This window comes from Carcharodon carcharias, chromosome 21 (assembly GCF_017639515.1).
Source record: "Carcharodon carcharias isolate sCarCar2 chromosome 21, sCarCar2.pri, whole genome shotgun sequence".
Taxonomy (NCBI): Eukaryota; Metazoa; Chordata; class Chondrichthyes; order Lamniformes; family Lamnidae; genus Carcharodon; species Carcharodon carcharias.
Window position 1 is genome coordinate 13090595 of NC_054487.1, and position 23583 is coordinate 13114177.

The window sequence follows — 23583 nt, forward strand, 5'->3', positions numbered from 1 at the left end:
CAGCAGAGGTTAAGCCAATCACTCTCAGAAATAATAGTTTAGGGTGACAGTAAATAAAAATGTCACTCCACATTCAGGCATAACAACCCGATGAAAAGCAGATTAAACAGGTTTGACTTTAAATTATGAACATTACAAAATGTAACAGAAAAGTGGGCAACCTGCCATACATCAATTAAACAAAATCTGCAATTTTTACCCAGCACAGAAACAGCTAGCATTCTTCTGGCAGAACGTTTTACCTTCTGAAGGATAAATAAACTTTTGCAGAACAGGAGATCAACCGAGGAAACAATTATTTGATGACCAAAGAATCTAGAAAAGTAGTTATTTGAACAGCCCAGTGAACAAGCTTAGTGACAAAGATGACACAAGAACAAAAAAAATAGGAGCAGGATTAGACTACATGGCCTGTCGAACCTGCTCCGCCATTTAATATGATGATGGCTGATCTTGTGCTTCAACTTCACTTCTCTGCCTGTTCCCCATATCCCTCGATTCCCTGAGACACCAAAAATCTGTCTATCCCAGCCTTAAGTGTATTCAATGATGGCGCATCCACAACCCTCTGGGATGGAGAATTCCAAAGGTTCACAACCCTTTGAGTGAATTATTTCCCCTCATTTCAGCCCTAAATGATTGACTCTTGTGATCACTCTAGGTAAGGGGCCAATGAAGGATGATCAGGAGTGTGTGTGACTGGTCCCTCTTGCTATATTTTGAGCTGCTGTTAAATACTGAGCACAGAATGAAGCCTAGCTCAAGGAATGAAACAAAGGACTTGCATTTATACAGTACCTTTCATGAGTCAGGACATGCTAAAGTGCTCTACAGCCAGAAGTACTATGTTAAAGTGTAGTCACTGGTGTTTTCTTTTAATTCATTCATGGGATGTGGGCGTCTAGGGACTTCCAGGATTTTGACCCAGTGGCAGTGAAGGAACAGAGATATATTTCCAAGTCAGGATAGTGAGTGTTCCCATGTGTCTGCTGCCCTTATCCTTCCAGATGCTAGTGGCCATGGGTTTGGAAGGTGCTGTCAAAGGCGGCTTGAGAGTTCTTGCAGTGCATCTTCTAGCTGGTACACACTGTTGCCACTGTGTGACAGTGGTGGAAGGAGTGAACGTTTGTGGATGGGGTGACAATCAAGCGGGCTGCTTTGTCCTGGATGGCGTTGGGTGTTGTTGGAGCTGTACTCATCCAGGCAAGTGTAATATGGTATAATATAGGAAAACACTGGAGCCAATTCACAGACAGCAGGCTCCCAAAACAGCAATGAGATAATGACCAGATAATCTGTTTTAGTGCTGTTGCTTGCAGGAGAAAATTTTGATCAGGACTCTGGGCAAAACTCCCCTGCTCTTCTTCAAATCTTTTATGTCCACTTGAGAGGGCAGACAGGACCTCAGTTTAACATCTGATCAAAGGCTCAACAGGAAGATCCATGTAAAACTGATTAAAGATAATGAGTAAATAAAAAGTGGTGAGGGTGGACAGCTGGGTTGGAGTGTGAAAACTAGAGCTCCCTTCCACCACCACCTTTACAGTGAAATGCAATTTCCATAGGTACCTCCTACAATGAGAAGTTACACTATTATACAGGCTGTGAACACAAGTGGTTTGATACAGGATTAAAAATTACCCCACCACATTATTTCACACCAAACTTTGCACAAGGTGCCCACAATGTCTTTGTCTTAATATTAGGCTGATGAGTGTAGTCTCGTTGAGCAGCATTTATGAGGACCCTTCCACAGAAGGCATAGCCCATCGACAGTCCCAGGTTGTTACAAAGAAGAAAACAATTTCAGCGGAAATATCAGCAGAATATCAACAGGCTGATTCGAGAACTTATTTCAAGCTTTTGAATAACAAAGTGAGGGATTGACAGCCAACTCTAATGAACAGTAGTGAATCATCATTCGACCCTGCACCACATAACATCTGATTACTCATCTCCCTGTTTAAAATGAAAATCAAATGACTAAGCATTGGAATGCTCTCAGTATTTTAAAAGCAGAGCCATGAACTGAATTGCAAAGAAGTTGGATTAAAATATCCCTTTGAGCAGGCGGTAACCTGCTATTTTAGTTTTAGTATTATTTTTGTAATTTCCTCCCCCCTCAGCCATTCTCGAAATGCTTTCAGTTGGTTATTTACCAGTGAAAATGTTCTGGCTTTTTTTTTACAAAAAACACAGCCAACGTTTTTATTCTTAACTTTGGCAAAGGACCCATACTGCAAGATTCATGGAGCATTTCTCCAAAAGTTAACAAAAATCTAGAACTCCTTCCCCCAAAAAGGCTGCAAATGCTGGGGCAGTTGAAATTTTCAAAACTGAGACTGATTTTTCTGGTTGGATAAGAGTATCATGGGACAGAGAATAAAGACAAGTAACAGCAAATGGAGTTAAGGCGTAGATCATCCATGATCTGACTGAATGGTGGAACAAGTTTGAAGGACTGAATGACCTTACTCACACTGTTGGAATCAGAGACAAGCGGCAAAGGAGGCTGGCATTCAGCCCATCATATTGTGCTGGCTCTTTAAATGAGCATTCATGCAGAGTCCCACATCCCCGCTTTTTGTCTGTAAACCTGTGATTCCTCATCAAGTACCTGTCTAACTCCCTTTTAAAATTATTTACTGATTCAACTTCCACCAACTTTTCAGGGAGAGTTCTAGATTTAGATAACTATGGAAAAAAATTCTTACCTCCCCCAGGCCTTTTTCAAATGATTTTGAATCCATGACCTCTAGTTATTGACTCAATCACCAAAGGGAATTGTTTTCCCCACTTTATCAAAACCTCATCATCTTAAGGGCCTCTATTAGGTCACTTCTTAACCTGCTCTGTTCCAAAGAGAACATCCCCTACCTTTCTAGCCTCTCCTATAACTGAAGTCCCTCATCCCGGGAACATCCTGGTTAACATCCCAAGTATCCTTCTAAGGTCTTCATATCTTTCATGAAGTGTGGTGCTCAGAATTGTCCACAGAACTCCAGCCGAGGCCTAACTAGTGATTTATAAAGTTCTGGCCTGATCTTTGCTTTTATATTCTATTTCTTTATTCATAAACCCAAGTAACCAATGTGCTTTTTTTAACCACCTAGAATGTGTACAGGTACCAAGATCTCTCTGCTCACTTATACTTTTCAGAATTGGCCATTTCTAGTATACTGCCATTCCATAGTAGTTCTCCCAAATTGCATCACTTAACACTTCTCCAATTTGGACCCCATCTGCTATGCTTCTGAATGTTTCACCATCCTATGGCATCCTGAAGCATATAACAATCCTCAACACTATCTACAACTTTGCCAAGTTTCATCCCATCTGCTTACTTTACAACGCTTCTTCCTGTATCCAGGTCTAGGTCGTTTATAAAAACTGCCAAGAATAATGGACTCAAAACTGGCCCTTTGAGAACACCACTGCAATCCACCTCCCAGTCTGAAAAGCATCCATCCAACACCAACCTTTGCTTCTGGCCACTGAGCTAATTTTTATCCATACTGCCTATAATTCCATGATTTTGCAATCTTCTCGATAAGCTGATGTGGCATTATATCAAATGCTTTCCAGAAGTCCATATACGCATCTACTTCACTATCTAGATCAACCTTCCCAAAGAATTCAATCAAGTTAATCAGACATGATTTACCTTTTAACGAATCCATCCTCCTTAATTAACCCAGGCCTTTCTAAATGAAAATTTATTCCAATAGTGAAACCGTAAAAGTGGAAGGTTTTAAAAGGCTCAAGAAGAGGAAAGGTAGAGCAAGGTTATGTTAAAGACAAGGAAAGTTTAGGAATAGCACATAAACCAAGATTAAAACAAGAAAGGCTGCAAATGGAACAATGAGCTTAGAAGTTGGTGAGGAATGATGAGATGATGGCTTTTTTTTGTATTCCATACAGAAGTGAGAGAAAATATTCAAAGAGCTGTCACAGATGTGGGAGCACATTCAAAACTGGGATAGAATTGGGCTTCATAGGAACATATTTTGATGGTTTGATTAACTGGTTTTATTTTGCTCTCCTACAGTTGCAGCAGTCTCCATAGGAATGAACTGCAAACTTAACAAAATACCCCCACTGCCAGTGGCAACGGAAAGTTTAATTGGAAAAATGGAAGAAAAATGGGATGTGATTCTTTTAGGTGACATGTTTTATGATGAAGAACTTGCTGCTGATCTTCACAATTGGCTGACAGAATACAAGAGGTTTCATGGATCAGAAATTCTGATTGGGGATCCTGGAAGAGCACAGTTCACAAGTTACAGAGCACAGAACTGGCTGCAGAAGATCATAGAGTATGAGCTTCCCGAAACTACCAAAAAGGAGAATTATGGACTGACTTCTACCACCGTATGGAGATTTTTGCCATAGGACACAACCGGCATATTACTGGACAGGAGTGGGAATTCTGGATGCCTTTAATCCACCAAAGACCTGGAATTGAAACTAGGACCTACAAGTCTAACATTTTGACATAGCTGTGGCTTACTCACATTGTATGTAGGACAGACCAGGTATGGTCTATCTTTCTTTCCTGATGTCAACCCACAAATTTACTGCAGTGGGATTTGAACTGCTTGTCCAGTACCATACCAACAACACTACAGTATCCTTCTAGCTCTTAAAAGAAAATTATCAGTTGAACCCAGCAGCAGACAAAAACTCATTTGTACCAATATTTATTTGTACATCACAGCAAAACATAATGGGGATGGCACTAATATATCATACATCACCATGTGCTACATTGCATATATACAAAACTTCTATAATGTACTCAATAATTAGATTGAATCAAAGTAAACATTTAATCGATAATTACCTGGTCACATATATTTCACTGCAGAATTCTCAGAACAGCTGTTGCTAATGTATGGAAATTACAGAACACTGGTTGTTAATTAACAAATATTAAATGGTGGAAAAAAGTAAATTCAGTAAACGGTCCACGTTACTTGTTTCATTTGGTTGGGGCAGGCTAACTGTTGCAGAGCTTCTCTTGAACGATCTAGAAGCAGAAATAAAACAGGACAAAACTGAAGAGAACATGTACCAGAGCTTTAATCCTTCTCTGAATTTTTTTCCTCCCTTGAAGACGCTAGGTCTTGACGATTCAACAGCTGCCAGTAAGCCCTTCAGTATCTCACATAGGGAACCATTATTCCCCGAGTCTTTGCTACAAGTGCTAACAGGTTCATTGGTCCTGGGAGGCATCAGTCGCACTCGATTATGTTCTTGCTTCAGGTGCAGAAAAATCAGTGAGGCCTTCCATTCTCTACTTCCACCTGATAACAATAGCTATAAAGCACGCTTATGTTTGAACATCATTAGAGAACAGGCAATGATTTCCCCATGGTAGATTATCCCTTCAGCATTTGCTAACACACGAGCAATCACTTGGGCAAGAGGGTGGGGGAGAATGGGGGGGCATTACTGCAGAGTCTGGTCCTGTGCTTACTCTGACCCCCATATATGTAATTTCTAGCAGAAATGCTGGATAGCAAATCAGGAGGAGGCACCCGAGATGCTCTGGCCTGCCAGCTCAGCACAGAACAGGGCCAAGCTGGAACCTTACTGCAAAGAACCTTACATGCAGCATAAGGCATGTCCCCACCAAGGCTTTCACCTCTTATTTCTTATTCGAGTTTGACTTTACAACAGCAGCAAAATTAAATGCACGAGAAAAGGATTGATCCTGCACACACTGACTCACCTGTGATAAGTGGGCAGCCATGAAAAAGTAGAATGAAGACGTGGGGGCAGAAAATGAGCACACTTTCCACTGCTTCATCAGTTAAGTTCACACAGCGATCCATATGAATCTCCTGAAGAAAAGGCATCTGTATGTTAAACTACTTTGTAAAGTTGAAGTCCTAATACAAAAAAAATGACCTGCATTCATCTAACACCTAGTCATTCCCTCAGCAACATCTCAAAGCACTTCACATAAATTTTGATGAGGTGCAATGGTTATTGTTATATTGACAAATGTAGCAGCTATTTTAGCACACAGCAAGATTTAGCAAACTGCAATGGGATATCAGATTGTGCTTTCTTTCTGCTGTAGTTGGGAGGAATGTTGCTGAGGAAAATGTCCTGTTTTACAAAGAGCGCCATGGGTATCCATGGTCCCCTCATCTGTCCAATTCAGGTGGCATAAACTGGAGAGAAGATCCAAAGGATGCTGTAATTGAGATTTGAAATATTGGAAGGTGTGTCGGATATGAATAAAGCTCCTACTCTCATCCCGAACTGGAAAATTTCATCAACTTTGCTACTAATTTCCACCTTTCCCTCCCCTTCATGCTCCATCTCTAACTCTTCCTTTCTCGACTTGTCTCCATTTTTGAGATAAGCTATTGACCAATATCCACTGAGTCCTCTGACTACCACAACCTAGACAGCACCTCCTCAACCTCTACCCAGGCTTCCTGTAAGGACTCTGCTCCATTCACCCGGCTTCTCTGGCTCTTTTGCATCTGTCCTAATGACACCACCTTCCATACCAGTCCTTGTGATACATTCTCCTTTTCTCAACCTCAGGATTGCCTGCTATCACGGTTGATGGCCCTCAACCATGTCTGCTCCATCTCCCTCACTTCTGCTCTCATTCCCTTCCTCCCAAAACCAACCTTACACCCCACCAGACACAACACAAGAATGTTGTACACATACTCTGTACAGTTTTTGAATCCATAGATGTCAATTATAGGAGAGAGATAGAGAATTCAGAATTCAACAAGGTTCAAACAAGGACTGGAGCTCATCAGTAGTCATGCAGAACTTACTTTTAATTTATGGGAACACACTCCGTTCACCAATCCAATAACGCCAGCATCAGAAACCTGACAAGGTTAAGAACAGCAACACTCATCAAAATGAGAAACATAGTTGAAAACTAACTGCTGCTAAAAACTGTTTATTCTCCCTCAAATTCCTTTAGGTGGACTATTTTTGATACACATTCCTGCATGGGCTACTATATATAGTTTATCAGACAGGTTCTAGGTGCTCTTACTCTCGATGTCCCTTTGTGGTGCGTGGAAATTACTGCATAAACCAACCTTTGATGTGGTTCTTAGTGACATCAAATGTGCATGGCCACTTTTTCTCTCCTCCCTGAATGTACAGAATCCTTATTGGGTACAGTTCCAGAGAGAGCAGTCACCATTCAGGACCTTAACTCAGTTTCCATTATTTATGAGTGAGCTTTGACATCTTAGAATTAGTAGAATTTTTGACCACAGTGTGACTGCAGCCATGTCCAATACTGATCTCACCTGATGTCCATCCACACAGGCCTTTACAGCAGGAATCTGTATACTTGATAACACGAAGTAAATTTGAAAAACAGGTACAGGATGTATGTTTGTTTTACAGCAGGAATCAATGGGTATGAATCAGGAGTGTATTTGTCTGATTTTTTTACTCCAAGGACCCTAGGGCCAATTGTAGTACCCATACCACTGCTCAACTCCTATCTGCTAATTCTGCACAGATTGAACCTGGGACCTCTGCTGGTTTAAAAACAGAAAATGGTAGGAATACTCAGCAGGTCAGACAGCATCTGTGGAGTTGATGACATTTCATCAGAACTCTGCTGGCTTATTTGGGTCAGCAGTTCCATTAATAAATTTGATGATACTGGCAGAGCCTGTGCCCCAATTTCAAACCCACACATCTACTGATATCAGACATCATGCATCCAGCACACAACATCCTGTTTGTCAAATTTACTTCAAATGGTATGATTTTGGCATGTACAAATAGTACTTAGGGCTGCCAACGCTGGCTTCACCATATCACTTCCTGCCCCCCAGTGGCTGGGGCTCCACACATCTGCCACTGATCACCCGAAAGGTTCATTCTCATAGGCAACTGGAAAGTGAACTGAATCTTTGCTGCCTGATCCTTGACTTCTTCCTTCCTCTGACAAAGAGTCTTATCAGACTTGAAACGTTAATTGTTTCTCACTCCACAGATTCTGTCAAACCTGCTGAGCTTTTCCAGCATTTTCTGTAATTTCATCTTTCTTCCTCCATCTCTGATATTTTTCCAACTAATAAACTAGAGTGTTTAAAAAAAAAGGGAAACAATTTTATTTCACTGCCCTATATTTCTCTTCTGGGTTTTTCCTTGTAGCAGTGTGCATGGGAGATTAATCTTTATGTCCTGGAGACTCCAGAAATGCTGGCAACCCTAGTGATTTGCCTTGCAGGTCTGTCAATGAAACTGGATCTCTCTCTCTTCCTTTGAGATGTCAGATTAAAGATATCATCTTCTAGAATACTTAAAAAGTGGACAGGTGCCATCCTGGCTTAATAGATCTAGGATGAGGCAGTTGATTCACTTTCTCTATTTGAAGGTGACTATGCGAGCTGTGACATTCCACACACTTGCTAATCCACGCCAATATACATCTTCAATGCCTGCAGCTTGGTGACATTTTACAAGCTGAGAATTCATTTTGTTTTGAAGTACAACAATTAAACACAACTCATTCCCAAATTATTTCCATGCATGACAATGACTTTGCCATTAGATATGTCAATAGTAACTTCTCTGAATTTGGGTCCTTATACTAAATGTTGGGTTGGAGTGGGGAAAGAGAGTGGATCTCAGTCCATTTACAAGTTCTTGTTTATGAATATCAGGTCAGAACAGGATCAAGCTCAGCTGTGATACTATATCCATTGACACAAACCATCTAGCCTCATACATGGATAAGGGCCAAGTACCAGAGCCATGGAACCAACAGTCAGCAACATTGAGAGAGAAACACAAAACAATATTAAAAACACACTTTGAGCAATAAGTTGCGGTTAGTAATGTTATTTCTATCACTTACTGATACTCCTCCAAAACTGGATAAAATTAGCAAAGCTAAAAGCGAAGGTAGACTTGTGATAGATTGTCAGTCTCACAGACACAGTTCTCTTATATAAAACTTTTAAATTACTACTCTGTTTGAAGAAGATTTTGTAAGTTGATCAGATCTCTATTAAGGAGACCCATCGTGCCAATTACCACGTCAGTTCTAGAGTCATTGTCAGGTTGGTGAGCATCTGTCCAGAAATGTGGGCAAGGGGTTAATAGCAGATAGCTACAGTCCAAGCTGCCTGGCAGCCCTCTATTTCAACACTTCCAAAAAACTTAAGTAAAGCAGCTTCCCCATTGTTCCTAGATCATGAACTTGGCAATAAAATGGGTGTCAGAGCACATAGCAGAACAGCTAGGTGAAAACAGAAAAGATAAAGTAAAATAAAGGTTCAGAAATTAGTCTCAAAGTGCTACCACAGATTTAAACGTATCCCAAGTGAGACTAAACAACTCTGCTGAGAACTGTGAATCAAATTCCAGATATTCTAGTCTGTACGATTTGAGACTAACAATTTATTCCTTAAAATAGATTGCCAGGCTGACATACTCCCAAGAGAGGAAAGTGCTGGGTTTCCTGAGACATCCTAACTTGTTTGATTGACTTCTACAAAGTTATTGTTTTGACAGCAAATTTTCATCTGATAATTGTCTTTTTTTTTGCTGGATTTATTTATTTATCTTGAAGCACTTCAGATTACTATTATTTAAAATGAGGTATATGTGTTTACATTCTAACAGGACTGATCAATATGTGTATCTGAATGAAAGCATCATACTACATGAGATCTTCCAGTGAAAACTCTGATTCTGGAGAAATTAAGGAAAATCTGTAAACCTGTCTGTAACTTTTTGCTCCAACTCTTCCTCATCTAAAAGCAACGATGTCAGTTTGAAGGTAAAAATGAACATGTGTAAAAGACGAACAGCAGCTGTTTTTGAAGCATTAGAATTAAGTTACTTGACTGTCACAACAAGAAGCTACTTTTATACAGCACCTATAAAATAAATTAAATGTTTCAATGTGCTTTACAGATGGACGTATGAAAAATAGATGCTGAGCCTGGAAAGGTGAGATTAACAGAAATCGTACAAGATAGAGATGGAGAGGCAGTATGATAATTAATTTTGACCTCTTCCCCCTCCCCCTACAATTATCCTCCACTCCTGAAGGTGCTGACCCATGCTTTAGTAAAGTTCCATTGGCATCAATCACCTAATAACTTAGCCCAGGGTGACCACTGTGAACTAATCAGGATAGGAAGGAAAAACAGAGAGGCTAATGAGGAAATAAAACTTTCGAGTCATGCTTTGCTCTTCAGCAAACAAGAATCAACACTAAACTTTCACTGATTCATTCAGTAATGATCAACCTGGTGGGCTAAAAGAAACTGACTGCAAGGTTATTTATCCAGAACAGTGACTAAGTACAAGCAGTACATCTTATTCTTGCTAAATTACACTTTATGCATAAAAATAAATCCATTTAATTTATAGAAATGACCTTTAGTGTCATTTGGTGAGTGAACTCTCCTAAATTATCCATTCATCTTCTTTGTCTTTAATGGAGGGTCAGGTTATGATTTTTATCCTTCTAAGGTGTTTTGCTGTTATGGTTTTTGAGGAATATCAGTTAATTATGTTCTGCAAGTGAACTTTATTGACCACACTATCAAATTAAATGGCTGCAGACTAACAAATTATTGTCAAGGGTTCTCAGCCGCTTCACTGGGTTACCACAGTGAGTGGCTGAACTATAACAAGCAGGGTTAAAAACAAAAAACTGCGGATGCTGGAAATCCAAAACAAAAACAGAAATACCTGGAAAAACTCAGCAGGTCTGGCAGCATCGGCGGAGAAGAACAAAGTTGACGTTTCGAGTCCTCATGACCCTTCAAAAGAACTAAGTAAAAATAGAAGAGGGGTGAAATATAAGCTGGTTTAAGGTGGGGGGGAGAAGTGAGGGGGGGTGGTTGTAGGGACAAACAAGCAGTGATAGGAGCAGATAACCAAAAGATGTCACAGACAAAAGAACAAAGAGGTGTTGAAGGTGGTGATATTATCTAAAAGAATGTGCTAATTAAGAATGGAAAGCAGGACACGCAAGGATCAGATAGCTCTAGTGGGGGTGGGGTGAAATAAGACTAAAAGGGCATAAAAGGTATAGATTTTAAAATAATGGAAATAGGTCAGAAAAGAAAAATCTATGTAAATTATTGAAAAAAACAAAAGGGAGGGGGAAGAAACGGAAAGAGGGTGGGGATGGAGGAGGGAGTTCAAGATCTAAAGTTGTTGAACTCAATATTCAGTCTGGAAGGCTGTAAAGTGCCTAGTCGGAAGATGAGGTGCTGTTCCTCCAGTTTGCATTATACAGCCTTCCGGACTGAATATTGAGTTCAACAACTTTAGATCTTGAACTCCCCCCTCCATCCCCACCCTCTTTTCGTTTCTTCCCCCTTCCTTTTGTTTTTTCCAATAATTTACATAGATATTTCTTTTCCCACCTATTTCCATTATTTTTAAAACTATACCTTTTATGCCCTTTTAGTCTTATTTCACCCCACCCCCACTAGAGCTATCTGTACATTGCGTGTCCTGCTATCCATTCTCAATTCTTTTAGATAATATCACCACCTTCAACACCTCTTTGTTCTTTTGTCTGTGACATCTTTTGGTTATCTGCTCCTATCACTGCTTGCTTGTCCCTACAGCCACACCCCCCCCCAACCAACATCTCCCCCCACCCTAAAGCAGCTTATATTTCACCCCTCTCCTATTTTTACTTATGTCTGTTGAAGGGTCATGAGGACTCGAAACGTCAACTTTGTTCTTCTCCACCAATGCTGCCAGACCTGCTGAGTTTTTCCAGGTATTTTTGTTTTTGTTTTATAATAAGCAGGGTCCCTGGCTCTGTGCTGAGCGTGCGGATCTTAGCTTTAGTGCTAGAAAAGTGCGACAGTGTGTCCAAGTTAAGGAGGGGACCAACTGCCCAAGCATCTCCTATTGATTGCCATTCAGTGACCCTTGCTGGATATGTAGAGAATATTGGTTCATAGCAAGTTCAGGCTTTGCTCTGCTGTTCACCTGCCTTCCCTCATAGCTGATTAGCCAGCTGATACCCACTGTCAAGGATCACACATAAACATTGGTAATCAAGACAAAGTATTTGAGGCACCCAATATCCCAACAAGATGAGGGAAATCAGCAAACTGTTGTACATTTTAACTGTGGAACAAATAAGTAAACAAATTTAATAATTTAATTTTGGACAATTGCCCCCTGCAGCTTAGTGTATAACTGCATTACTAAGGAAACGTTGTAGACCCCATGTTCAGTTCTCGAGATAGCCGAGTCCAGATGAGACATGACAATATGCTTTGCTAGCCCTGGATTGGAGAACAGCCATGTTCCCTGATGGCCATCCCCTTATTCCTGTGTGTAAGGTCCTCATATGGGCAGAATCAGGCACAGTTGCAATGGCTGCACAGCTGAATTGCCTGCTGCCAAATGCTGTCCCAATGATACCTGTTCCAGCTGTTGACCATTTGCCTTCACCTCTGCTTTCCATTATTTCTTCCAATCTTCATAACTTGTCTTTTTTACATTAATTTTCATTCTGTAAGCTTTCATCACCTCATTCATTCTATTTATTAGTATCTGTAGACCATCTGCTGTGCTAGCCACTAGGGCCTGGTCATCTGTAAATGTCACTATCTTCACCAAGTTAGCTCCACCTTTCTGTACTTCATCTAGTGCTTCTTTTAAAATGGTTTCTCTATAGATGTTAAAGAGCAATGGTGATAGTAGACATCTTACCCTGCACCCGATTAAACCAGGTTCAGTTCCACCAAACGTTACCCTTTTGTAGCAGTCCGTCTGTGCCATGCACAGAGCTACAACCATTGAGGAGCACAGGACTGAGGAGCACAGGACTGAGGAGCACAGGACTGAGGAGCACAGGACTGAGGAGCACAGGACTGAGGAGCACAGGACTGAGGAGCACAGGACTGAGGAGCACAGGACTGAGGAGCACAGGACTGAGGAGCACAGGACTGAGGAGCACAGGACTGAGGAGCACAGGACTGAGGAGCACAGGACTGAGGAGCACAGGACTGAGGAGCACAGGACTGAGGAGCACAGGACTGAGGAGCACAGGACTGAGGAGCACAGGACTGAGGAGCACAGGACTGAGGAGCACAGGACTGAGGAGCACAGGACTGAGGAGCACAGGACTGAGGAGCACAGGACTGAGGAGCACAGGACTGAGGAGCACAGGACTGAGGAGCACAGGACTGAGGAGCACAGGACTGAGGAGCACAGGACTGAGGAGCACAGGACTGAGGAGCACAGGACTGAGGAGCACAGGACTGAGGAGCACAGGACTGAGGAGCACAGGACTGAGGCCATTCAGCCCTTCGAGCCTGCTTCGCCATTCAAGATCATGGCTATCTGGTTGTGGTCTCAACTTCATTTTGCCGTCTGCCCACCATAACCCTTGACTCTCTTGTCTATCAAAAATCTGTTTAACTCTTCCTTGAATAATTCAATGACCCAGCCTCTACTGTTTTCTGGGGAAGAGAATTTCGCATACTAAAGACCCTTTGAGAGAAAAGATTTCTCTTCAGCTCAGTCTTAAACGGTAGACCTCTTATTCTTAAATTGTGTCCCCCTGCTCCGGTCTCTCCCACAAGTGAAAGTATCCTTCCGATATCTACTCTATCAAATTCCCTCAGGATCTTATATGTTTCATGAAGATTACCTCTCATTTTTCTAAACTACAATGGGTATAAGCCCAATCTGTCCAACCTTTCTTCATAAACCCCTCATCCCAGGAATGAGATGAGGGGCTTGCCTTTGTTTATCTTTCCTGTCAACGCAGATCACCTGAAGCACTTTCAACAGCTTTTACCAGTTCATCAGGTCAAAAACCTTTTCATAATCCACAAAGCAGATAAGCATAAACTTCTTGCCGGTATTCTACACTTCTTTCATTTAATGGTCTCAGTACTGCCTCTCTAGGTCCGCCACCCTTTCTAAAGCTGAACTGATCACAGCCAATGTAATGCCTCACTTTGGCTTCCAATCTATTTGTTAGGATCTTTAATATTACCTTGGATGATTGTGTAATCCAAGTTAAAGTGCGATGATCTTCACATTTCATGGTATTTGCCTTGCTCTCCAATAGAACCATTTTTCTCCTCAAAAAAGTCTTCTGGCTGTTGTTCCTTAGTATACATCTCTTTACACTTAATCCATTTTCTTGTTGCCTTCTCTCCAAGTTTTTTAAAATCATTTCTGCAGGGAATCCATCACATCCTTCTGCTTTCCCTGGCTTTATATATGGCTCAAAACATTTCACACTCTAGAAGATCAGTGTTAAATCATCCTGGAAAACGTTTTCATCTTTCTCTAGTTGTAGTTCTGCTGGTTTGCCATCTTTATCATATAGGTCATCTATTCTGATTTAAGTACCTGGGAAGCATCTTGTCAGAAGATGGTTACTGCCACAAAGAAATCAGAGCTAGAATAGCAATGGCAAAGAATGCATTCTCCAAACATAAAGAATCGCTCAGCATAGGAACGAGTAAGAAAAGAGTCATCAAGACTGTGATTTGGAATGTCTTGCTGTCCAGGACTGAAACACGGACCCTGAGAAAAGCGGACATCCAAAGATTGGAAAGATGTGAATTTTGGTTCTGGGAAAGATTGGAGTGGGTCACTTGGAGAGAACACAAGAGCAAGCAAGAAGTTCTCAGGATAGTGGAGGAGGAAAGATCGCTCGTGAAGATCATGAGAAAAAGGCAACAAGGTTTAATTGGCTATATTCTAAGCCATGAGAACTTGCTGAAAGAGGTGACTGAAGGAAGATTAGAGGGATGTAGACTAAGAGAGAAAGAGAATGATAATGCTAGACCATTTGAAATGAAAATGGGAGGTTCCTGTGAGCAACTCAAGAGGGAAGTGCAAGACAGTGCGGCGTTGAGAAATGAGCAGACGACCTGCCCTTAGGCAGATCAATATATATACATATATATATATAATGTTATATATATATATTACATATATATTATATATATATCATATACACACACACACATATATTTTCGTTCAGATTCAAAGAATGATCATTTGGACCCAAACAATATGGAACTAAACCAAAGCATCTCATCCACCAGATGGAAGGGGGAACAAAACAGAAGGAAGGTGGACAGAAAATACATGCATTTTTTGTGAAGTAATAACATAAATGTTACAAAAAATATAAAAAAAGCTCATAAAATGACTGTACCTTGGTAGCTGAAAAATCGACACTATACAAAAACTTGCAGTTCTTCCCCAGTGCTTGTAAACTGGCATCTGTAACACCTAAGCAGCCACTAATGTTCACTACTTGTAGCAATCTACATTGTTGTGCAAGGGCTACAATTCCTTCATCCGAAACATTCCGGCATCTTCTGAGACACACTTCCGACAAGTAGGGACAAGATGAAGCAATAACCTTTAACCCTGTAGAATGCCATACAATCAGAGGTTTGGATGTCACAATGGCATGACAATAACTCAGTGACAAGTCATTCATCATAAATTAACTATAACCTCTAATACTTCATGAAATGTCAAACCATAACAGTCTTTACATAAAGTCTGCTTTATCATTCATATGAAGGCTTCATTTTTGTCTGGTTATGACTTGGGAGAGGGTGAGGGGAAAGCAGGATTCCAGATGGGGCAGAACACAAGAGATCGGAGAAGTAGCCCATATGGCCTATCGAGCCTGCTCTGCCATTCAATATGATCATGGTTGATCTTTGGCCTCAACTCCACTTTTCCGCCCGCTCCCCAGCCTTAAATATATTCAACAATGGAGCACCCACAACTCTCTGGGGTAGAGAATTCCAAAGATTCACAACCCACTGAATGAAGAAAGTTCACCTCATCTCAGTCCTAACTGATCATCCCCTTTATTCTGAGACTGTGCCCCCATGTTTTAGATTCTCTATCCAGTGGAAACAACCTGTCAGCGTCAACTCTGTCAAGCCCCTTCAGAATCTTCAATGAGATCACCTCTCATTCTTCTAAACTCCAGAGAATATAGGCTCAATTTACTCAGCCTCTCAGCATAAGGACAAAGGTCCCTGGGATGAGACCGATCTAGTGAGCCATTGCAGTACCATCCTCAATGCAAGTATATCCTTCCTTAAATATGGAGACCAAAAGTGCACACAGTATTCCAACTGTAGCGAAACTTCTTTATTCTTGTACTCCAATTCCCTCACATAATGGGCAACATGCCATTTGCCATCTCAATTGCTTGCTGTATTCTTGCACATTAACTTTCTGAGCTCCTTGTACAAGCACATCCAAGTCTCTCTGAACAACATTTACAAGTTTCACGACTTTTAAAATCTATTCTGTTTTTCTATTCTTATGACCAAAGTGAATAATCTCACATTTCCCCACATTATACTCCAACTACCATCTTGTTCCCAATCACTTAAGCCATCTGTATCTCTTTGCAGCCTCTCTGTGTCCTCCTCACAACTTACTTTTCCACTGAGCTTCATATCATCAGCAAACTGAGATACATTACTCTCTGTCTCTTTGAGTCATTATCTAAGAAATATACTTGCCATAGAAGGAGTGCAGTGAAGGTTCACCAGACTCATTCCTGGGACGGCAGGATTGTAGTTTGAGGAGAGTTTGGGTCAACTCGGCCTGTATTCACTGGAGTTTAGAAGAATGAGAAAGGATCTCATTGAAACGTATAAAATTCTGACAGGGCTGGACAGACTGGACGCAGGGATGATGTTTCCTCTGGCTGGGATGGGGGATGCAGCAGTAGTGGGCGGAGAGCTCTGGAAGAAGGGGTTACAGTCTCAGGATACAGGGTGGGCCATTTAGGACTAAGATCAGGAGAAACTTCTTCACCCAGAGGGTGGTGAAACTGTGGAATTCTCCAGCACAGCTCCACAAATGACCTCATGTTCTTGTGAATAATCTGTGCCTCACTATGGGCCCATGAAGAACATAGAGGGTGACGCATGTTTAGAGGTGCACTATCACGTGTCATCTTTATTTTCACAGTTTCTAGCATGGTGAATCACAAGTCACTGAATATATTTAAGAAGGAAATTGATTCTTATACTCTAAAGGCGTCAAGGGGCATGGGGAGACAGCGGGAGTATGGCGTTGAGTTAGAGGATCGGCCATGATCATATGAATGGCAGAGCAGGGTCAAGGGGCTGAATGCCTACTCCTGCTCCTATTTTCTATGTTTCTATTAATACAGATTGTAAATAACTGAGGTTCCATTACTGATAGCCTGCCAACACTGAAATATCCCCACTTATGCCTACTCTGCTTCCTGCCCATTAACTAATTCTCTATCCATGAGCACTGTTGTGGATGGCGAATGGAGTGAATCAGGAGCCCAGGGGAGAAGAGCACAGGGCTCTGGGGGCCGGGGCAGCAAGAGAACAACCTGAAGCCCAGACAAAAAGTTAGGACACTGTCAGTATTCACTTTGTATTGGGAACTCCACCCACACCCCACTTTCTACTCAATAAAATTGATATAACAATCCATGACCATACACATTGCCCCATCAAGTCACTCTATCCCAGTTTGATCGAGTGATTAGCAACAGTGGAGGTGCTCCCAGTTTTAGGTCAGCCCGTGATATCATCCCTCTGTACATGTGCTGAGCCACCCAATGTTGTCAGTATGCTCGAAGGCTACAGCTCCACAAATGACCTCATGTTCTTGTGAACAATCTGTGCCTCACTATGGGCCCATGAAGAACATAGAGGGTGACGCATGTTTAGAGGTGCACTATCACATGTCATCTTTATTTTCACAGTTTCTAGCATGGTGAATCACATAATTCTTCTCCAAGGCCAACTCCATTATCCAGCCAAGTAGGAAGGCTATTGCTTTGTTCCACTAATACCTATCCAGTTTCAGCCAAATAATCTATTGCAATGGCTTCTCTTCCCATCCCCGTACCATTAAGCTTGTGGATCTATCCTTGGCACCAGGCTATTTCTCTTGGCCCTTGGCAATATTATCCAAAGACATGATGCCAGGTTCCACACGTAGACTAACGACATCCAGCACTACCTCACCACCATTCTGTACCCCTGCACTGCAATTGAGAGCAGTTTGTGGCGGGGTGGAGGGGGCTGAAGACAATGGCTCCATACTATAGATCACTGAGCATTCTTAAGGATCCACTATCAGAAGTGCATGAATCTAGAAGTGTCAGTCTGGAGCACAGTATGTCGATGGGCTATTTGTTAAACACATCCTCATTAGCTTTATCCTTGAATATTTTGATACATATGAGGGAAACTTAAAAGGAAGACAAGTATCTTGGCAATACTTTTTATTCAAATTGCTCCAAGTATTCTATATTCAAAAATACTTAAAATTATCATTGTGTACACCAGCTGGCATCATATTAGCTCAAGGTTGCTCTGAAACCATATTGTTCTTTGAATTTAATAGTCAGGTTTAAATTACTTCCTAGCGCTAACAGCAAGGAGCTGTCTACCAGTGAGGAACAGGCAACACACTTGAACATTACCAGAGTGCTGGGAGCCTTTTACAATTTATAACATTCACGCCACCAGATGATCTGTTCACAGGCTACTGTAAGCATTGGGGCATATGCAATCAGTCCATATATATAAATGTGATGATTTCATTTCCACGATAGGAAGTTACACGTGCACTATTTTGTTTTTCTTTCAGCTAACTTAATTGCTCCTTGAAAAAATTCTGGTCTTTCCAGAAGATGCTGAATGATCGAAACAAAATTAATTGCCCTATTTCATCCTCAATGGCCACTGCATTCAAGATGAGCTCAAGATCTAAAATACCTTCAGAGGTAATAGAAAGCTTGTAGTCGCTGGAATTCAAGTTGATTTCCCTGAGTTGGGTGCAAATCTGAAGCATGATTAACCCATGATCTGTAATGTCACAGGCGCTGAGATCCAATTTCTGGAGTCCTGGATGCAACACCTGCACATAAAGCACCTACTGTCAGTATACAAGTTAACACTACATTGGAATAGAAATGTCTATCTGGCAACTGAAACTATCCAACAAAAGATGTGCTCGAAGCTGCTCGAGGTTGGACTGCAGAATTCTTGTGGGTGATGCAGCGTAAGACGTTATTTAGGCAGAATTTCGGTGGTGCGAGATAATGTTCCCTCTAATGCTACAACCTGGAAGGTATCGCACAGATCTCTCACAAATTTGCTTGTTACAGATAGCAAGCGTGCACAGCTGCTAGAAGTAGCACACATTGAAACAAACAAGCCTCGCACAAAATAAAGATGTGAAGGAATACTAGTGCCAAACTTAGTTTGGACACTTGGAGTGGCGGCTGGTAGAGGATGAAATTGATTTCCCAAGGGAGGACAAAAATGATTGCTTCCCTCCTCATCGCTACAGATTGCTGGTGGGAAGTGTGCACACATGGATTTTGGGTGTGCACAAGATCAGGTTTTATTGTGATGCCACATTCACCAAACACTTGTACAGCTGTCAGCACCCATTGTCGCGGTTCATAACCAGTGAATGGCACCCAGGGAAACTATTTCCCTGAAAGGGTTTTGGTGACTCTAACAGACATGATGCTGGCATTAGCTTATTCATACTGGCTGGTTCTATTTAGTAATATGAAATCCTCCAATAGCAAAACTGTTATTAGAGGAAACTCTGTGCTAAAGCATGCATGGCAAGGGCAGTGGTAGCTGCTGCTGAGAATCGAATTCACTAAAAACTGCTCCCACATGATGTCAAGCATCTTTTCTGCTCACCTGATGCATGTTCTCGTCTGTAATAGTCCCATGAGCACTCATGATTTTGATTAATTTGTCTTTCAGGTTTGGTGGTAACGATTGTAGATCAGCAGCATACCGAGAAAGTGACTTTACTAGGGAGTAAATGCATCTAGAAAGGAAGGGAAACATCACCAGGCAAGATTATATCCAAAGAAAGCGGCATGACAAGGTGGGGGAAGGGGCATGGGGTGGACAAGGGGAGCCAACAGAGGAGAGGGGGGTGAAGGGGGAGCCTGGGGGTGGGGGGAGGAGGAGAGTTGGGGAGGAGGAGGGGTACTTGGGGGGGATGGGGAGTTAGATAAGAGTGGGGAGTTGGTGGAGGGGAGGGGGGTGTTGGGGGAAAAGGGGAGCTGGCAGAGAAGGGATATCTGGGGTGGGGGGGAGGAGGGAGTGGGGATATCTGAGGGGGATCTGAGGGTGGGGGAAGGAGGGGAGTGGGAGCACCTGGGGGAGGGAGAAGGAGGGGAGTGGGGGTATCTGGGATGGGGGAGGAGGGGAGTGGGTGTATCTGGGGGTGGAGAAGGGGAGTGGGGGTATCTGGGGGTGGGGGGTAACGGGGGGTGGGGGAGGGGAGTGGGGGGTAACTGGGGGTGGGGGTAACTGGGGGTGGGGGTAACTGGGGGTGGGGGTATCTGGGGGTGGGGGTATCTGGGGGTGGGGGGGAGGGGAGTGGGTGCATCTGGGGGGTGGGGAGTGGGTGTATCTGGGGGTAGGGGGGAGGAGAGTGGGTGTATCTGGGGGTGGGGAGTGGTGTATCTGGGGGTGGGGGGGAGGAGAGTGGGTGTAGCTGGGGGTGGGTGGGTGGGTGGGGAGTGGGGGTATCTGGGGGGGAGGGGAGTGGGTGTATCTGGGTGTGGGGAGTGGGTGTATCTGGGGGTGGGGGGAGGAGAGTGGGTGTATCTGGGGGTGGGGAGTGGGTGTATCTGGGGGGTGGGTGGGAGGGGAGTGGGTGTATCTGGGTGTGGGGAGTGGGTGTATCTGGGGGTGAGGGGGAGGGGAGTGGGTGTATCTGGGGGTGAGGGGGAGGGGAGTGGGTGTATCTGGGGGTGGGGGGAGGGGAGTGGGTGTATCTTGGGGTGGGGGGGAGGAGAGTGGGTGTATCTGGGGGTGGGGGGGGAGGAGAGTGGGTGTATCTGGGGGTGGGTGGGTGGGGAGTGGGTGTATCTGGGTGTGGGGAGTGGGTGTATCTGGGGGTGAGGGGGAGGGGAGTGGGTGTATCTGGGGGTGGGGGGAGGGGAGTGGGTGTATCTTGGGGTGGGGGGGAGGAGAGTGGGTGTATCTGGGGGTGGGGGGGGAGGAGAGTGGGTGTATCTGGGGGTGGGTGGGTGGGGAGTGGGTGTATCTGGGGGGGGAGGGGAGTGGGTGTATCTGGGGGTGGGGAGTGGTGTATCTGGGGGTGGGGGGGGAGGAGAGTGGGTGTATCTGGGGGTGGGTGGGTGGGGAGTGGGTGTATCTGGGGGGGAGGGGAGTGGGTGTATCTGGGGATGGGGAGTGGTGTATCTGGGGGTGGGGGGGAGGAGAGTGGGTGTATCTGGGGGTGGGGGGGGAGGAGAGTGGGTGTATCTGGGGGTGGGGGGGGAGGAGAGTGGGTGTATCTGGGGGTGGGGGGGGAGGAGAGTGGGTGTATCTGGGGGTGGGGGGGGAGGAGAGTGGGTGTATCTGGGGGTGGGGGGGGAGGAGAGTGGGTGTATCTGGGGGTGGGTGGGTGGGGAGTGGGTGTATCTGGGGATGGGGAGTGGTGTATCTGGGGGTGAGGGGGAGGGGAGTGGGTGTATCTGGGGGTGGGGGGGGAGGAGAGTGGGTGTATCTGGGGGTGGGTGGGTGGGGAGTGGGTGTATCTGGGGGTGGGGAGTGGTGTATCTGGGGGTGGGGGGGGAGGAGAGTGGGTGTATCTGGGGGTGGGGGGGGAGGAGAGTGGGTGTATCTGGGGGTGGGTGGGTGGGGAGAGTGGGTGTATCTGGGGGTGGGTGGGTGGGGAGTGGGTGTATCTGGGGGGGAGGGGAGTGGGTGTATCTGGGGGTGGGGAGTGGTGTATCTGGGGGTGGGGGGGGGAGGAGAGTGGGTGTATCTGGGGGTGGGGGGGGGAGGAGAGTGGGTGTATCTGGGGGTGGGGGGGGAGGAGAGTGGGTGTATCTGGGGGTGGGTGGGTGGGGAGTGGGTGTATCTGGGGGTGGGGGGGGAGGGGAGGTATCTGGGGGTGGGGGGGGTCAGTGGATGATGGAAAGGTTGCGGCTGTGCCTGGAGGGGTAGCGGACGGTGAATGGAGGAGAAGCGGGGCTAAGTGCTCGGGGACGGTGTGTACCGGGGCCGCGGGCTCTCGGTCACTTACAGATCGAGCAGCGAAAAGCGGAAAGCCGCATCCATCCCGCACCGACCGGTGGCTCAGTCACAATAACAAGTGGCACTGGGGCAGCATGGGAAATGTAGTCTGAGGGAGCATGGGGAATGTAGTCCGAGGGAGTATGGGAAATGTAGTCTAGGGAGGTTATGAGAAATGTAGTGCTAGGGATCATGGGAGCTGTATTACGGGTTATCATGGGAAATGTAGTTTGGGAATTATAGGAAATGTAGTGCCAGGGATCAAGGGAAATGTAAAACAAAACAGAATTACCTGGAAAAACTCAGCAGGTCTGGCAGCATCGGCGGAGAAGAACAAAGTTGACGTTTCGAGTCCTCATGACCCTTCAACAGAACTGAGTAAAATTAGGAGAGGGGTGAAATATAAGCTGGTTTAAGGTCGGCGGGGGGGGCGGGGGGCGGTGTTGGGGGAGAGAAGTGGGGAGGGGGGTGGTTGTAAGGACAAGCAAGCAGTGATAGGAGCAGATAATCAAAAGATGTCACAGACAGAAGAACAAAGGTGTTGAAGGTGGTGATATTAGCTAAACGAATGTACTAATTAAGAATGGATGGCAGGACGCACAAGGTACAGCTCTAGTGGGGGTGGGGTAAAATAAGACTAAAAGGGCATAAAAGGTATAGATTTAAAAATAATGGAAATAGGTGGGAAAAGAAAAATCTATATAAATTATTGGAAAAAACAAAAGGAAGGGGAAGAAACGGAAAACTCAGATGGCACCTCTGATAGTGCAGTACCTCCTCAGTACCGCACTGGAGTGTCAGCCCAATTTTGTGCTCAGGTCTCCAGAGCTCTGAAGAAGAGTCTTTCTGACTCGAAACATCAACTCTGTTTCTCTCTCCACAGATACTGTCAGACCTGCATTTTACCTTTTTGTTTCAGATTTCCAGCATCTGCAGTATTTTGCTTTTATTTTACGTCGTCTGGGGAAGTTATGGGCAATGTAGTCCCGAGCATCATGGACAATGTTTTTGAATCTTGGGATTTCTCTCCTTTGCTTGCTGCGACATGGCTTCTCTGTTAGTGGCCAAAACCTGCAGCCTGCAAAGTCAAAGGACCATTCCTTTAAATAGGCAAACTGTCTGGAGCATATGCTTCCTATCAACTCAACTCAGCCCTTGGGAATGTGCAGAGGATGCCTGTAGAGAAATGGATACCAGGGCTGTGTGAGTGCCACACCTTTCCATGCCACAGTTAAGGAAATGGGTTGGGTAGACAGATTTTCTGTCTTACCCAGGTCTTTTCCAGTGGGCACGGGCCGATTGTGAACCTCAAACCCAGTGCCCAATAGTCAGGGAGACCACATTTCAAGCCCCTCGCCGTTATAAAGTGACTTTCACATTTCAGGACTAGGTCCCACAAACAGCAATGTAAAACCGATCAGTTAACCTATTATAATGATGTTGGTTGAGAGATAAATATTGTCCAGAGTAACGAGAAAACTCTTCAGCTCTGAAGAAGTCATATGGCCTTGAAACA

The 23583-nt window shown here is 44.1% G+C and overlaps 2 protein-coding genes across 3 annotated transcripts in view; one reads left to right on the forward strand and one right to left on the reverse strand.

Moving 5' to 3' along the window:
* etfbkmt (electron transfer flavoprotein subunit beta lysine methyltransferase) overlaps positions 1–4598 on the forward strand; it is a 29453-nt gene extending 24855 nt beyond the window's left edge. Inside the window, exon 3 of the mRNA XM_041216114.1 lies at positions 4049–4598. Coding sequence (XP_041072048.1) covers positions 4049–4392 — 344 coding nt within the window. The 3' untranslated portion in view covers positions 4393–4598. The remainder of the gene's footprint in view (positions 1–4048) is intronic.
* Positions 4599–4684: 86 nt separating this feature from the next.
* Positions 4685–22167, reverse strand: amn1 (antagonist of mitotic exit network 1 homolog (S. cerevisiae)). 2 transcript variants are annotated; one of them, XM_041216112.1, is made up of 7 exons: positions 22078–22167; positions 19725–19857; positions 18780–18921; positions 15188–15405; positions 6810–6866; positions 5735–5846; positions 4685–5029 (listed from the first exon to the last, which is right to left on the reverse strand). In XM_041216112.1, the coding sequence occupies exons 1-7, from the start codon at positions 22110–22112 to the stop codon at positions 4956–4958; spliced, it is 771 nt and encodes a 256-aa protein (XP_041072046.1). In that variant the 5' UTR covers positions 22113–22167; the 3' UTR covers positions 4685–4955. The 2 variants fall into 2 exon arrangements, with proteins under 2 accessions (XP_041072046.1, XP_041072047.1); XM_041216113.1 differs by lacking the exon at positions 6810–6866.
* Between the last annotated feature and the right edge of the window lie 1416 nt (positions 22168–23583).